The sequence below is a fragment of the Ovis aries genome, chromosome 1 (genome assembly GCF_016772045.2).
Source record: "Ovis aries strain OAR_USU_Benz2616 breed Rambouillet chromosome 1, ARS-UI_Ramb_v3.0, whole genome shotgun sequence".
In the NCBI taxonomy this organism is placed as follows: Eukaryota; Metazoa; Chordata; class Mammalia; order Artiodactyla; family Bovidae; genus Ovis; species Ovis aries.
Genome location: NC_056054.1, coordinates 20,885,569 through 20,901,560, shown reverse-complemented (window position 1 = coordinate 20,901,560; position 15,992 = coordinate 20,885,569). Strand labels below are relative to the sequence as shown.

General features: G+C 41.1%; 2 protein-coding genes across 3 annotated transcripts in view; one reads left to right on the top strand and one right to left on the bottom strand.

Moving 5' to 3' along the window:
* Nucleotides 1-15,992, top strand: part of LRRC41 (leucine rich repeat containing 41) — a 44,428-nt gene that overhangs the window by 9,720 nt on the left and 18,716 nt on the right. The gene's annotated exons all lie outside the window — the stretch shown is intronic.
* UQCRH (ubiquinol-cytochrome c reductase hinge protein) lies at nucleotides 5,462-15,739 on the bottom strand. Its single transcript, NM_001145187.2, is given in 4 exon segments — nucleotides 5,462-5,674; nucleotides 8,660-8,821; nucleotides 9,561-9,587; nucleotides 15,617-15,739. Coding segments are annotated over 4 exon segments (276 nt in total). The 5' UTR covers nucleotides 15,671-15,739; the 3' UTR covers nucleotides 5,462-5,641.

The window sequence follows — 15,992 nt, the reverse complement described above, 5'->3', positions numbered from 1 at the left end:
CTAATTCTATCAGATTTCCTTCTTGTGTTGCACAAGAGCTTAATGAAGTCATCCCCTTACAGATCTAGCTCCAGCTTCTCACTGAGGGTCACTGAGTTGCTGAAGACCTCTTTGGACTCTTCATCCACCTTCTCACATCCATGAAAAAAAAAAAAAAAAAAAAAAAAAACTGTGGGCAAAGGTTCTTCCAAACCCCATTCATGGTGATAGCAGTAACTTCATGCCAAGCCAAGTCAGTTTTTTTTTTTTAATGGCCTTGTACATGTTATAGTCCTTTCAAAATTAACACAAGGTTGTTCCTGATTCATCATTCACCTTTATATCTGATGAAAAATGTGATGGAAAGTCACTCTAACTCCCTTGTCCATGGGTTGGATGAGCGACGTAGTGTTTGGTGGCAGGTGCACTGCTTTGACGTTGGGATGAGAGCCATCCATGAATGGGGTGACCCAGAGTATTGTCAAGCAGCAAAAGACTATTGAATGGGATGTACCTTCCAAGCAAGATTTCTCTACCTCTGGGATAAAGTGGTGGAAAAATCAGTTCTGAAAAATGGTTTGTGAAACCTAGGCTCTGGAGTTACTGTTTCACACAAGGAGAGCCTTTGGCCATGTTTTTAACGGCTCTTGGGTTCTCTGAATGATAAACGAGGAGAAGCTTCAGCTTCAAATCACTGGAAACATTGCCACCAAACAACGAAGTTAGCCTGTCCTTTGCTGCTTTATAGCCTAGCATAAACTTTTCCTCCTTACTGATATAACTGATCTGGAATCCTCTTCCAGTACAGTCTTGTCTCATCTACATTAAAAACCTCCTCAGGTAAATAAGTGACTTAACCAGTAATTTCTTGAAGCATTTCAGTAAATTCCCAGGCAGCTACCATATCTGCACTTGCTGCCTCACCACGTACGTTTACATTGTAAAGACTGGTTTTAGCCTTGGACCGATGAAACCTGCCACATATAGTATTAAAAGATGTGCCCTCTGATTCTTTGCTGTGTTTCTTCTTCAAGTCTTCATAAAGGCTTTTAGTTTTCTCTTGAATCAGCATTAAGCTAAGCAGAACTTGACAGTGTTGTTGATCCTGCATCCACACACCGAAAAGTTTCTCTATCACTTTTCTACATTTCTTTGATATTGTTGTTGGCATCATTAGCACAGCAGACTTCACGTGTTCCATGATCTTGTTCTTTCAGTTCAGTTCAGTTCAGTCACTCAGGCATGTCTGACTCTTTGTGACCCCATGAATTGCAGCACGCCAGGCCTCCCTGTCCATCATCAACTCCCAGAGTTCACCCAAACTCATGTCCATCAAGTTGGTGATGCCATCCAGCCATCTCATCCTCTGTCGTCCCCTTCTCCTCCTGCCCCCAAGCCCTCCCAGCATCAGAGTCTTTTCCAATGAGTCAACTCTTTGCATGAGGTGGCCAAAGTACTGGAGTTTCAGCTTTAGCATCAGTCCTTCCAAAGAACACCCCGGACTGATCTCCTTTAGAATGGACTGGTTGGATCTCCTTGCAGTCCAAGGGACTCTCAAGAGTCTTCTCCAACACCACAGTTCAAAAGCATCAATTCTTCGGCACTCAGCTTTCTTCACAGTCCAACTCTCAAATTCATACATGACCACTGGAAAAACCATAGCCTTGACTAGACGGACCTTTGTTGGCAAAGTAATATCTCTGCTTTTGAATATACTATCTAGGTTGGCCGTAACTTTCCTTCTAAGGAGTAAGCGTCTTTTAATTTCATGGCTGCAATTACCATCTACAGTGATTTTGGAGCCCAAAAAATAAAGTCTGACACTGTTTCCACCATTTCCCCATCTATTTCCCATGAAGTGATGGGACCAGATGCCATGATCTTAGTTTTCTGAACGTTGAGCTTTAAGCCAACTTTTTCACTCTCCTCTTTCACTTTCATCAAGAAGCTTTTTAGTTCCTCTTCACTTTCTGCCATAAGAGTGGTATCATCTGCATATCTGAGGTTATTGATATTTCTCCCGGCAATCTTGATTCTAGCTTGTGCTTCTTCCAGCCCACCATTTCTCATGATGTACTTTGCATATAAGTTAAATAAGCAGGGTGACAATATTCAGCCTTGATGTACTCTTTTCCTATTTGGAACCAGTCTGTTGTTCCATGTCCAGTTCTAACTGTTGCTTCCTGACCGGCATATAGGTTTCTCAAGAGGCAGGTCAGCTGGTCTGGTATTCCCATCCTTTCAGAATTTTCCACAGTTTATTGTGATCCACAGTCAAAGATTTTGGCAGTCAATAAAGCAGAAATAGATGTTTTTCTGGAACTCTCTTGCTTTTTCGATGATCCAGCGGATGTTGACAATTTGATCTCTGGTTCCTCTGCCTTTTCTAAAACCAGCTTGAACATCTGGAAGTTGATGGTTCACGTATTGCTGAAGCCTGGCTTAGAGAATTTTGAGCATTACTAGCGTGTGAGATGAGTGCAATTATGCGGTAGTTTGAACATTCTTTGGCATTGCCTTTCTTTGGGATTGGAATGAAAACTAACCTTTTCCAATCCTGTGGCCACTGCTGAGTTTTCCCAATTTGCTGACATATTGAGTGCTGCACTTTCACAGCATCATCTTTCAGGGTTTGAAATAGCTCAACTGGAATTCCATCACCTCCACTAGCTTTGTTCATAGTGATGCCGTCTAAGCCCACTTGACTTCACATTCCAGGATGTCTGGCTCTAGGTGAGTGATCACACCATCGTGATTATCTTGGTCATGAAGTTTTTTGTACAGTTCTTCTGTGTTCTTTAGAATAGTGCAATTCATGTTATAAGAACAAGTGACGTCTACCATCTTTTCATCTCACCCCACTCTCAATTATTTTCACTTTTGTTTCCGTTGTTATTGTTTGGTGCTTCTTAGCAGTACCAGCTACATCACTGCTGCTTGTACACTTGCTTCTGTGCTTGAAATAAAGGTTCTGTACTGCTGTACTCTATACAGTACTATACAGTACACAAAAACACAACCACTTGTAGAGGATGCATGCATGTGACAATGTATGCCAGACATGTGAACTTACCTGATTGGACATGAAAACACATGTTCACATCTTTGAAAGTTCAAAACTTGAAGGTTCATATGTAGGGAACTTATTATATATAGGTATTTGGGAGGATTATACATAACTATTGAAGTGGGTTCTAAGTCAGAAGTGGCTGGAAGATGCTGGCCATCCCTGTAGCTAGGACAATAGGCTCAAAGAGCTTCTAGATTAAAGTGGCCCTTTGCCCCATTTTTCCAAACACAATCCTTCAGATTCTCAGAAGCTCCATTACCATGTATGCCTGTGAAGCCTGAGTCTTGCAGGCTATATTGAATATCAGCCTGCTGATTACTTCTGAAGCACAAAACACTCATTTCTGGCATGGCTCACTTTCTGTGTATGACTGTTTACATATAGGTCTTTCTCATGTGCAAACTAAAGGTTGCAAACTAGTGAGCTAAAGCCCCAGCCCATAGGTGTGTTTTATTTAGCCTAATGCTTTGAAAAGTTAGTTGTTCACATTTAACAACTGGGAGATTTCACATAAAACAAGTGATCTGGCAACACTGGTTGTGCCTTCCTACAAAGCAACAGTTGACTACAGTATAAAGGCAATTTTCCAGGGCCTGGAGGGCCTGTTCCCCTCATTTATCACTCAGATGCAACTTCTAGTCCTCTGCTGCCTAACATAGTAACCACACAGGACTATTGAATATAAATTAATTCAAAGTTAATTATAATTAAATAAAATTTAAAACTCAGAACCTCAGTCACATTAGCCACATTAGCATATTGGACAATACAGAAGAGAACTTTGTCGTCACTGCACACTGCTCTATCGAACAGTGCTGACCTAGCCTGTCTCCCCAATTGGAACAGGGAACATTTTTGCCTATCCCTTAGGCAACATAGCTCATTAGTGATAACTGTGGAGCCTCATCAAAATTTACTGTTTTTATGGGGAAATGTGCCAAGTTCTAACTCTAGACATAGGCTTATGGATGGTTCACAGGACTACAAGTTGGCCTCTGTTCCACATGCATGGAACTTACTACAATGTTTTTTAGTAATTCCAAGCTTTATCATTAAGTCACTGACATCTAATTCAGACTCCGTTTAAGTTTTACCAACTGTCCCAGTAACACCCTTAACAAGAGGATCCAGGTTAGAGTCACACGTTGCACGTGTTCTCTCTAGTCTCCTGTGTGAAATGGTTCAGCAGTCTTGACTATCACACCCTTGACACAAGTAAGGATGATTTTGTACAATGTACTATTTTATAGAATGTTCCTCAATTTATCTGGTTGGATTTATCTTACCTATACCTTACAGGAATCTGTGATGCTGTGTTCTCATTGCTGCCTGTAAGTCCACTTATCTGTCCCATTATTGGAGATGTCAGCTTTCAACTGTCTGCTGGACTTCTCCAGTGTACTTTCTCCTTTAATAAAATAATATATATCCCCTTCTTACCAAGCTTTCAGTTGATTCACTTATTTATATAATTAGTATGATTCATGGATTTCTGATTTATTCAGTGAGTTATAATCCAGTACTTTGATGTTTTTGATGCTCAAGTTGTCCTAGATTTGGCTAGGGTTTTTATGTACTCTTGATATGTCCCTATCATTCTTTGAGCACTTCCTTCTCTCTGAATCAAATATTCAGGTTTATCTTATACTTTCCCCACCCCAGCCTTGGAATCACCCATTTCTCCAAGAAGCCCTGGATCCTTTGAGTGGATAATAAAGCCCTTTTTGTGGGCCAAGATGAAGAATGTATATATTCCCTACATATACACATTGGCATCTATATATACTTACATTAAAATTTGTATTTATTTAATTCATACCAATAAGAACACTGCAGGCTTCATTCTGGTTTTATCCTCTTCTATATTCATATCTCCATTCTCTGCTAGATCTCATTATCTTCAATATATCTACTTACTGGACCAATTCCCCGTGTATCTATGTACCCAGTCTCCCATTGCCAGCACTGCCTGGCCAGATCCTCTTTCCTCACCCTGTTTAGACTCCAGTACCCCTCTCCACTCTCCCCTAAAAACTGTATTTTTAAAGAAAAGTAATCTTGTTGGACACTGAGACCAAAACCTGTTTGCTGTTATTTTTTTGGCTGTGCTGCACGGCTTGCAGGATCTTAGTTCCCCAACCAGACACCGAACCTGTGCCCAACTGCAGGGGAAACTCAGAGCCCTAACCACTGGACTGCAAAGGGAATTTCCAAGACACTTTTGAGATAAAAGAAACTTTGATATGAACTGAGTATTTAATAATATTAAGCAATTAGTGTTACAAATGCCATCAAAGTAAAAATTTTTAAAGTCCTTATTATTGCTAGGTAATGAGTATATGGGGGATGATTATTATTCTATCTGTCCTCATGCTTAAAATTTTTAAATTAAAAAAAAAAAGAAGGCAAGACTGCTGATCACTGGACTTTATTAAGATGAAATCACTGATAATTACACAGAAATTACTTGCCTAAGCCAAAATCCTTGAGATTCACATGAACTTAGTTACACAAATAAACATCATGTTCAAAACCATGAGGAAATATCCCAATGCCCAGGTGATGAAGGCTGGGGTGAACAAATCTGCACACTTATTTCAAGCTGTTAAACAGTTTGTGGGCTACCTAGATGGGGGAAAGAAAAGAATGTCATCAATTGGCATGTTTAATGTCATGAATTACAATGCTTTTCATAACCTGGAGCAGCACTGCCTCTTCCCTTACCACTCACCTTCTCACACTCTTCTTGAGCCCTAGTGAACTCCCCTCAATTACCGGAATACTATCTTCTTAATTGGGAATCTCTTCCACACTTTTTCATCTTTTAATTTTCCTTTAAAACCTAACATTACATATTTAGGTTTCAACAAGCTCCTGTCCTTCCTGTTTTTCCCAAAGAAACTTATGACTCCCAATCATAGTGCTTACTAATTCAACAAATATTTATAAAACATCTACTATATGCCGGATACCATTCTAGATGCTGAGTCACTACGGTAAACAAGACAATATCTGTGTCCTATAGAACTTAAGAGAACAATGAGAATGATATACGTATAACTTCTGGTAGTGATAAATGCTATGAGGAAAATAAAATGGTGGGGGGAAGGAACAGCAACTTTAAACAGAAGGTTCAGTAAAGGGCATCCTAAGGTTATACCCAGGAGATTTACCAGTTTACTAACTATTCTACTTCTGTCTCCTGTGCTGGCTTATAACTCAGTAAAGGGGACCACGCCCGTCTCATTCCCAGATCTTAACCCAATTTTGACTCAAAGTATTTAAATAACATTCACCATTTTAATAATTTTAAGCAATTCATTTGTGTAGCCTTAAGTAACTGTGGTGTTGGAGAAAACTCTTGAGAGTCCCTTGGACTGCAAGGAGATCCAACCAGTCCATCCTAAAGGAAATCAGTCCTGGGTGTTCACTGGAAGGACTGATGCTAAAGCTGAAACTCCAATACTTTGGCCACCTTATGCAAAGAGTTGACTCATTGGAAAAGACCCTGATGCTGAGGGGGACTAGGGGCAGGAAGAGAAGGGGACGACAGAGGATGATATGGCTGGATGGCATCACCAACTCGACTGGACGTGAGTTTGAGTGAACTCCAGGAGTTGGTGATGGACAGGGAGGCCTGGCGTGCTGTGATTCAAGGGGTCTCAAAGAGTCGGACATGACTGAGCGACTGAAGTGAACTAACTCACACTGTTCTACAACCATCAACCTCCAGAACTTTTTCATTTTCCCAAACTAAAACTCTATAGCCATTAAATAAAGGCAACTACCATTCAATTTTCTATCTCAATGATGGACTACTCTAGGTTCCTCATGTAAGTGGAGTATTTGTTCTTTTGTTTTTGATTGATTTCACTTAGCATGTTTTCAAGGTTCACCCATGCTATAGCATGTGTCCGTTTCCTTCCATTTTAAGGCTCAATAATAGTCCATTTATGTACATACCACATTTTGTTTATCCACCCCACCAACAGACATGTTTTCTGAGTACTTTTTTCTTTTTATTGCCAAATAATATTCCTTTATATGGATACATCAAGTTTTATTTATCATCTGATGGGCATTTATATTGTTTCCAACTGTGCCTGTTATGAATAATGGTTCTATGAATATTTGTGTACAAATTTGTGTAGAGATGTTTTCATTTGTCTTGGGTGTAACCTAGGAGTAGAATTGCTGGGTCATATGTTAACTCTAAGTTTAACCTTTTGAAGAACTGCCAGACCTTTCAATAAGGCTATACCAATATACATTCCAATAGGCAGTGTATGTGAGGTTTCTAGTTTCTCCACATCACCAACACATTTCTTAAGATATAGAAAGCAGTATATAAGTATTTTATATATAAATTTTCCCTCTTTCCACTAAAATCATGTTGAAAAAAAGCTGTATGAATAATTATAAACTACAGGATGGATAAAATATGAATATAAATCAATGGAAAGAAATATAATGCTCCTTCATTTTATATGTAAATGTGTTATGTTCTTATGATTTCATTTTGTTTAAAAATGTTTATATAAGAAAACATGTTTATCTCTAGACAGTATGACTTCAGTTGGATTTTTGTTCTTATATATAAAAAAAAAATTCCAGGGAATTCGTTGGCAGTGGGTCCAGTGGTTGGTTGGAATTCCATGCAGCACACACGGGATCAATCCTTGGTCAGGAAACACTACAAAATGCACAGCATGGCATGGCCAAACAGAATTTTCTTTACCTGTTAGAATGTGTTAGAGGAGCTGTGTACAAATACGTGTCCATGTGCATCTGTGTGTCTGCACTGTATATTATAGAATTAAAATATCTAAATTGGGATTGCTGAAGCATAAATTATGATAGTGGAGGTCATTAACTATTTTGTGGGGAGTTATTTATCAACCCCCTTCACCCATTTCTCCTCCTATTTTTTTATTATAGCTATCCTGAGGTGTGAAGGGGTATCTCATTGTGATTTTGATTTGCATTTCCCTGAGAGCTAATGGTGTTAGGCATCTTTTGCCACCCAATCAGTTTTAACACAAACAATCGTATCAAACTTTGCCTACCCACCCTGTACTTTATTAAAATATGTTACTGTTACATATGTAAGGAAGTCAAAAACAAGTTTAAAAAAAAAACTTTTGTACCAACTATTATGTACAAGACACACTGGAGAATATATATTGAAGAATAGCCTTTTGTACTTAAAATACAGAATCCAGTTTCCTTACTGCTTAGCAGTTTATTTTTATTTTTTAAATTATTTTTATTTATTGTTTGACCTGCTGTGTGGCATGTGGGATCTTAGTTCCCTGACCAGGGATTGAACCCGCATCCCCTGCATTGGAAGCACAGATTCTTAACCACCTGACCACCAGGGAAGTCCCCTGCTTAGCAATTTAAACTGGAACACCACATCTCTTTTCTCAGCCTCAGTTTTTTATCTGTAAAATGGGAATAGCTATCTTCAGTGAATCAGAGGATTATGTAAGATTATGTATGTAAAATGCTTAGCACTGTCCTGCCCCTAGGATGGAAAGAAAGGTGGTCATCACCAAGTCTTCCCTGGCCACTATAAGCCTTCCCCTTCCGGACTTTAGGCGGACTTACACAGTGGTCCCTTGCGTGCAAGAAGTCAAAGAGCTCCTCTGTGCAGTCCTCCTCTGTCTGTGACCTGGAGGATACACGCTCATCACAGAGCTCGAGCCGCTCTCGAGCCTTGACACATTTCTCCAGCTGCTCGCATTGCTCTCTCACTGTTGTTAGGGGATCCTGAGAGAGAAACACACACCCACACACACACAAAAACAAAATGGGGATTTTAGGAGACCCATAAACCACATGCTTTAATAAAACCACCAAACCAAGCTGCTGTCTCTGAATTACCATGCAGAAGGCCACCTGGCAGAGCCACACTGCCGCCAGAAAGAACAGAATGGGGTCTCCCATTTAATTTTGATGCTAAGTAGAAGGGGAAAGTTTCACATTCCTGCCTTCCAGGGTTGCCAGTATGCACTGAAAGCCTCAGTCCTATCTGAAAAACAAGGTGATAAAGGAAACCTGGCCAAACTTGAAGGACATCTAGAGGAGGCCTGCCTTGTTTATTATCACATCATTTTGGGATATATAATGTCTGTGAATTTTAATTCCCCTCAATGGACAACTGGCCTATGCACCCCAGCTGACCAGCTACAAAGGCAATGTTAACATGGAGAAGGATCATTTAAGATTCCTTCTAGAATTCCTTATTAGACCACAAAGAGCACATGGTTGAGTACCAGGCCTTCAAGATGCTACTCTGCTCTCTGATATCATGATTGTAGAAGCCCCAAACCCAGAAAAGTGTCAGCCTCCCAGGCCCACGTGCCAGAAACACTGAACAGGAGTATTAAAGGATTTTTCCACTCTCATTCTCTCCAAGGTGTTGAGTATCCTTAAAATGCCCTTAGAGTTTCATGAAACTCAAAACTTTCTGTTACTGAGATGGTTCCAAACCTGAGACAGCTCTTACCACTAATTCCTCTTCCTCCTCTTCCTCCTACAAAATGAAAACAAAAGTAATGTCAGCAGCAATTTTATGACATATATATTCGCAATCATAGTGATGTTGTAATTACTGAGGATAGACAGTATTAATCATGTTTTAAATTTTTCTATATTTTATAGTGTTTTGACACTTTAGGAGCCTTGCTAATCCTGGAGATAGCCCCTCCCAGGGCTGCCTAATTTCTAGAGTTGGCAAACAACTTGCCAGGGGGCACACATTTCAAAGAAACCAATCCAAAACCCTTCTTACCATCTACCTTTATCTAACTTTCCTACACTAAACCAATTATTGCCCCTGTACTAATCACATCAGGGCTAGTTCAGTTCAGTCACTCAGTCGTGTCCGACTCTTTGTGACCCCATGAATCGCAGCACTCCAGGCCTCCCTGTCCATCACCAACTCCCAGAGTTCACTCAAGATTCACATCCATCGAGTCGGTGATGCCATCCAGCCATTTCATCCTCTGTCGTCCCCTTCTCCTCCTGCCCCTAATCCCTCCCAGCATCAGAGTCTTTTCCAATGAGTCAACTCTTCGCATGAGGTGGCCAAAGTACTGGAGTTTCAGCTTTAGCATCATTCCTTCCAAAGAAATCCCAGGGCTGATCTCCCTCAGAATGGACTGGTTGTATCTCCTTGCAGTCCAAGGGACTCTTCAAGAGTCTTCTCCAACACCACAGTTCAAAAGCATCAATTCTTCGGCGCTCAGCCTTCTTCACAGTCCAACTCTCACATCCATACATGACTACAGGAAAAACCATAGCCTTCACTAGACGGACCTTAGTCGGCAAAGTAGTATCTCTGCTTTTGAATATACTATCTAGGTTGGTCATAACTTTTCCTCCAAGGAGTAAGCGCCTTTTAATTTCATGGCTGCAGTCACCATCTACAGTGATTTTGGAGCCCAAAAAATAAAGTCTGACACTGTTTCCACTGTTTCCCATCTATTTCCCATGAAGTGATGAGACCGGATGCCATGGTCTTCGTTTTCTGAATGTTGAGCTTTAAGCCAACTTTTTCACTCTCCTCTTTCACTTTGATCAAGAGGCTTTTTAGTTCCTCTTCACTTTCTGGCATAAGGGTGGTGTCATCTGCATATCTGAAGTTATTGATATTTCTCCCGGCAATCTTGATTCCAGCTTGTGTTTACATCATGAGAAACACTGGACTGGAAGAAACACATCAGGGCTAAGTACCAAACAAAAAGGGACCAGCCCAAAGTCAACAGCCTATTAAGAAATTATCCAGTCTTAAACTTGCCAGTATGTCAAGGCTGGATATTGTCACCCTGCTTATTTAACTTATATTCAGAGTATACCATGCAAAATGCCAGGCTGGATGAAGCACAAGCTGGAATCAAGACTACCAGGAGAAATATCAATAACTTCAGGTATGCAGATAACAGCCTTACGGCAGAAAGTGAAGAGGAACTAAAAACCCTCTTGACGAAGGTGAAAGCAGGGAGAAAGCTAGCTTAAAACTCAACATTCAAAAACGGAAGATCATGGCATCCAGTCCCATCACTTCATGGCAAATAGATGGGGAAACAATGGAACCAGTGACAGATTTTATTTTCCTGGGCTCCAAAATCACTGAAGATGGTGAGTGCAGCCATGAAATTAAAAGACGCTTGCTCTTTGGAAGAAAAGCTATGACAAACCCATACAGCACATTAAAAAGCAGAGACCTTACTTTGCTGACTAAGGTCCATATAGTCAAAGCTATAGTTTTTCCAATAGTCATGTATAGATGTGAGAGTCAGACCATAAAGAAGGCTGAGAGCCAAAGAACTGTTGCTTTTGAACTGTGGTATTGGAGAAACTCTTTAGAGTCCCTTGGACTGCAAGGAAACGGACTGCAAGGAGATCAAACCAGTCAATCCTAAAGGAAATCAAGCCTGAATATTCATTGGAAGGTCTGTTGCTAAAGGTGATGTTCCAATACTTTGGGCATCTGATGGGAAGAAGCAACCCATTGGAAAAGACCCTGATACTGGGAAATATTGAAGGCAGGAGAAGGGGACGACAGAGGACAAGAAGGCATCACCAACTCAATGGACATGAGTTTTAGCAAGCTCAGGAAGACGGTAAAGAACAAGGAAGCCTAGCATGCTGCAGTCCATGGGGTTGCAAAGAGTCAGACACGACTGAGTGACTGAACAACAACAAAACTTGCCAGAACATGCCTATCCTGCCTCACCTAGTCCTTCTTCTGCTCCTGATTGGTCCTGGCATCTCCCCATGTGGCCCTGGGTGGTATGGCCTGCCCTCTTCTCTTGGGAACTACAGTCAGTCAGTTCAGTCGCTATCTATATAACTATATATAGTCAGGAACTATAGTAATAAACTTAATTCAAAAACAGTTGTCTTATCTTGATTATGCTTTGAAGAAGGGTGTGTGTCAGTCGCTCAGTCGTATCCGACTCTTGCGACCCCAGGGACTGTAGACCACCAGGCTCCTCTGTCCAAGGGATTCTCCAGGCAAGAGTACTGGAGAGGGTTGCCATATCCTTCTCCAGGGGATCTTCCCAACCCAGGGATCAAACCCACATTTCCTGCACTGCAGGTTGATTCTTTACTGTCTGAGCCACCAGGGAAGTCCCCTCAGTTTTCAGATATTATAAAAATTCCATTGTCATTAGGGAGGAAACTGAGGCACATTGACCCCCCACCCCAGGCCTCTCTTTGCCAGTCCAAGGTCTAGCGTACACCCTCCCGCTCTCCATCCCCAGTGGAATGAGCTGTACATAGCCTTTTGCCGTGTGTCGGGGGGAGGGTCTTAGGAGCCCATCTGGTGGCCTGTGTTGGGGGAGGCTGGCCAGGGTCAAGGGCTGTGGGTGGGAGAGCAGGAGGAGGAGGAGCAGCTGCTGTGTGTGTACGCACGTAGGGGGCGGTCGGCGCTGAATAGGGGACCCCAGCTGGGGTTCCATAACGATATCAATGGGGGACAGGCATTGAAGAAGGGTAATAGATATCATACTAGACAGGGTCACTGATATAAACAACTTTACAGCTTATACAATTTAAATAATTTTAAATTATAAAGTAGTTTAAATTTTTAAAAAAAGTTGTCTCCATGCTTGTAACCTTACCATATCTGATTGAAACAAGTCCTGAGTATGTTTAAATAAGGACACACAATCTCATGTTCATTAGCAACAAACGTAAGTGTGTACAACACTCTAAAGTTTATGCACTTTATATCTGCAATGATTTGGTTAATTACAATAGACCCTTAAGGGGCTCCCAGTTTAGTAATAACAAGCACTAATCAAACATTTTCTGATATAGATTCAAGCTGTCACGGTAAAATTGCCATATCAATTTTAATGTATAGATTTTGCAAATATCATGCTAAATATGTAATACCTAACCGTATCTATAATATCTGTCATATATTTATGCTCATTAAATGTTTTAATTATGGGGAAAAAAAAAAAGATTCAGGGACTTCCCTGGTGGTCCAGTGGTTAAGAATACACCTTGCAATGCAGGGGATCCAGGTTCAACCCCTGATTGAGGAAGTAAGACCCCACATGGCTCAAGGTCAACTAAATCCACCTGCTGCAACTACTGCACCTGCGTGCTCTGGAACCCACATGCAATGAATATCCCATTGTACAGCAACTAAGACCCAGTGCAACCAAATTAATCAGTCATTCAAGTTGTCAGCTGTTCATATGGAATCAGTGTGTGTGTGTGTGTGTGTTAGCTGCTTAGTTGTGTCCAACTCTTTGCGATCCCATGGATTACAGCCTGCCTGGCTCCTCTGTCCAGGGAATTCTCCAGACAAGAATAGTGTCTGAATAGTGGAGTGTGTTGCCATTTCATTTTCTAGGGGATCTTCCTGACCCACGGATCGAACCTGGGTCACTTGCATTGCAGGCAGGTTCTTTACTATCTGAGCTACAGGAAAGTCCCCAACTTAAATATATTTTCTTCTAAATTCTGAGACGTACCAGAAATTGCTAAATTTAATCCTTACATTCCCAAACCAAGTTAGGTAGAAAGCTAAAATTTTTTCCTATGTTCTGAATTTGAATTGGGTATATGAAAATAGCCAAACCTAAATTCTCCTTTAGCCAGAATTTAAAGATAATTTCAGTCACTGCTTTTTGGCTTGCTGAACTTTCAGGACTCTAAGTACACTATCAATATAAGTGTACCGAAGCTCTACACAACTCCACTCACAAGCTTAAAAAACATGAGGCCCTACCTATTACTTCAACCTCAGTTTCTTTTCTTCCAAGGGGTGTGGGGGAAAAAAAATCTCTTTGGGAGGAAGGGCACAGTAGAGCCTGATCAGTAACTCAACCAGTCAGAAGTAAAGCATCTACCCACCAGTGCATGTACATGTCCACGTTTGCAGGAAGGGAAAGAAAAGGTATATACAGAGGAAAAAAACAACTAGTTCAACAATCCCTCACTGTGTTTTCAAAACTCCATACAATCTGCCCCATTGTATGATCTTCAGGGAAGGGACCAAAGCTTATGAAAACTGGAGTGAGGGACAGGGCAGGTTCCACTGTAATCCAGGCTATTTATTCTCAAATTAACAAAGGTGTCTTCTAAATGTGAAGTTATTACTTAGAATGCACAATTCTAGTTTTCCATTAAACAAGATTTCTTAACCTTGCTCTTAAAAAAAAAAATTCATCCTGAAAAGTTATTCAAAAAAACTGAAATCCCATTCTGCCTGAGTTAGAAACCAGAAATTAGTATCCTAGAAACAAGACCTTTATATCCTTTCCCTATTAGCAGTGTTACTACACTGATTATTTTATTGATCATTTTGATAATTTTGTGTCAAAAGTATCATGGCATATTTTGAGAAAACAAATCCAAATCCAAGTCTGAATATGGACTACTTCAGGTAAACTTCGTATCAATGATAAAAACCAAGGTCATACTAAATAAAAAGATTCAATCTCCAAGATGTATAGGTTTTTCGAAACAAACCTCAGTTTTCTTCATTTAAAAACTGACTACTTGTTTACTTTCTGTTTTCTCATCTACTGCTGATAAGCCCTACTGAACTTTCTGGTATACTTCCAGTTGAATATCCTGAGACTGGCTCCATTTCTTTCTTGTCCTTTTTCTAAACATAAGACTAGAAAAGATTATGGCATAAACTAGTTCCCAATTATTCTTAACCCATAAGCCCAGAACAACCGCAGGGAAGTGACCAGAGAACGAAAGATAGGAAATGTGATGGGAAACAAAACTAGCTGGCTTCTGTAAAACCATGTAACACTGTGGCTAAGCCTTGTCTGGAACCATGCTGTCTGTGTTCAGTTCTTGTCTCCATGATTTATTAGCTGTGTGTCCTCAGATTAGATATTTAACCTCTATGCTTGTTTCCTCATCTGTAAAATGGCAATACTATGACTGCCTAGTACTTCCCAGGACTATTGTGTGGCTTAAATGAATTAGTACATATAAAGCACTTGGAATCGAAAGCAGCCAATAAATGATTATTATTAAATTGGCATTCTCACTCTGGGAAAGAGCTCCCTCTCTCATCACAGAATTATACCGCACATCCCCACACTGTCCCCAAAGACACTTTTCCCTTCCCTCCACCCAAGGAAAACTAACTCACGTTTTCACAGAAACTAGCCTAAGGCCTGATGCCCAGAATCTCCACAGAAGATATACCAGGATCCCTGACCCTAGCTGAGGCAGCTTGCTCCCCAAATTAGTCAAACTAGACGCTCTGAACAGCTGATTGACTAAAAACATAAGCAGGCCTCATTTTTACAAAAATTTAGTCCACAAAGCATTTTCCCTCTCGTTAACCCTTAATCACATTCACAGAGTGGGAAAGCCGAAGCCCAGAGAAAGCCTAGTCACCTACTTGCCCAAGGTCACCCGACGAACTCTGGGGAAAGGTACGGGGAAACCAGCTCTCCCGACCCTGCAAACTCTAGTAGGAAAGGGAGGCCCAGAGGGTCCCGTGCTTTGGCGGGTCAGGTCCTGAGCCTCAGGGCTGTGAAAGGAGGTCGAGTCGCCCGAGACTCTTACCTCCTTGGGATCTCCGGACCCGGTCAGCATCCTTTGCTCGTCCTCTAGCCCCATGTCCGGCTGCGGCTCTGGACTCAACACAAGCAGCAACAGCGGCACCTATTCCACTTCAGGATCAAAAAGGACTTGTAAGGGTCACTCAGCGGATATCCGGCGATCTGGCCGGAAGTGCGGCAGACTAGTCGTAGTGGCGAACACACGCTCCGATTGGCATGTACTACCGTCCAGAGGCAGGGGACAGGGATAGCTGGTATTTGCACCAGAGAAGGATTTGCTAAGGAATACCCACTTAGCCACACCAGGCCCAAATATGTTTACCTGGGGAGTTATTTGAATTATTGCTTTCTAAGAAACTTGGGAAGTATGCAAAAATACT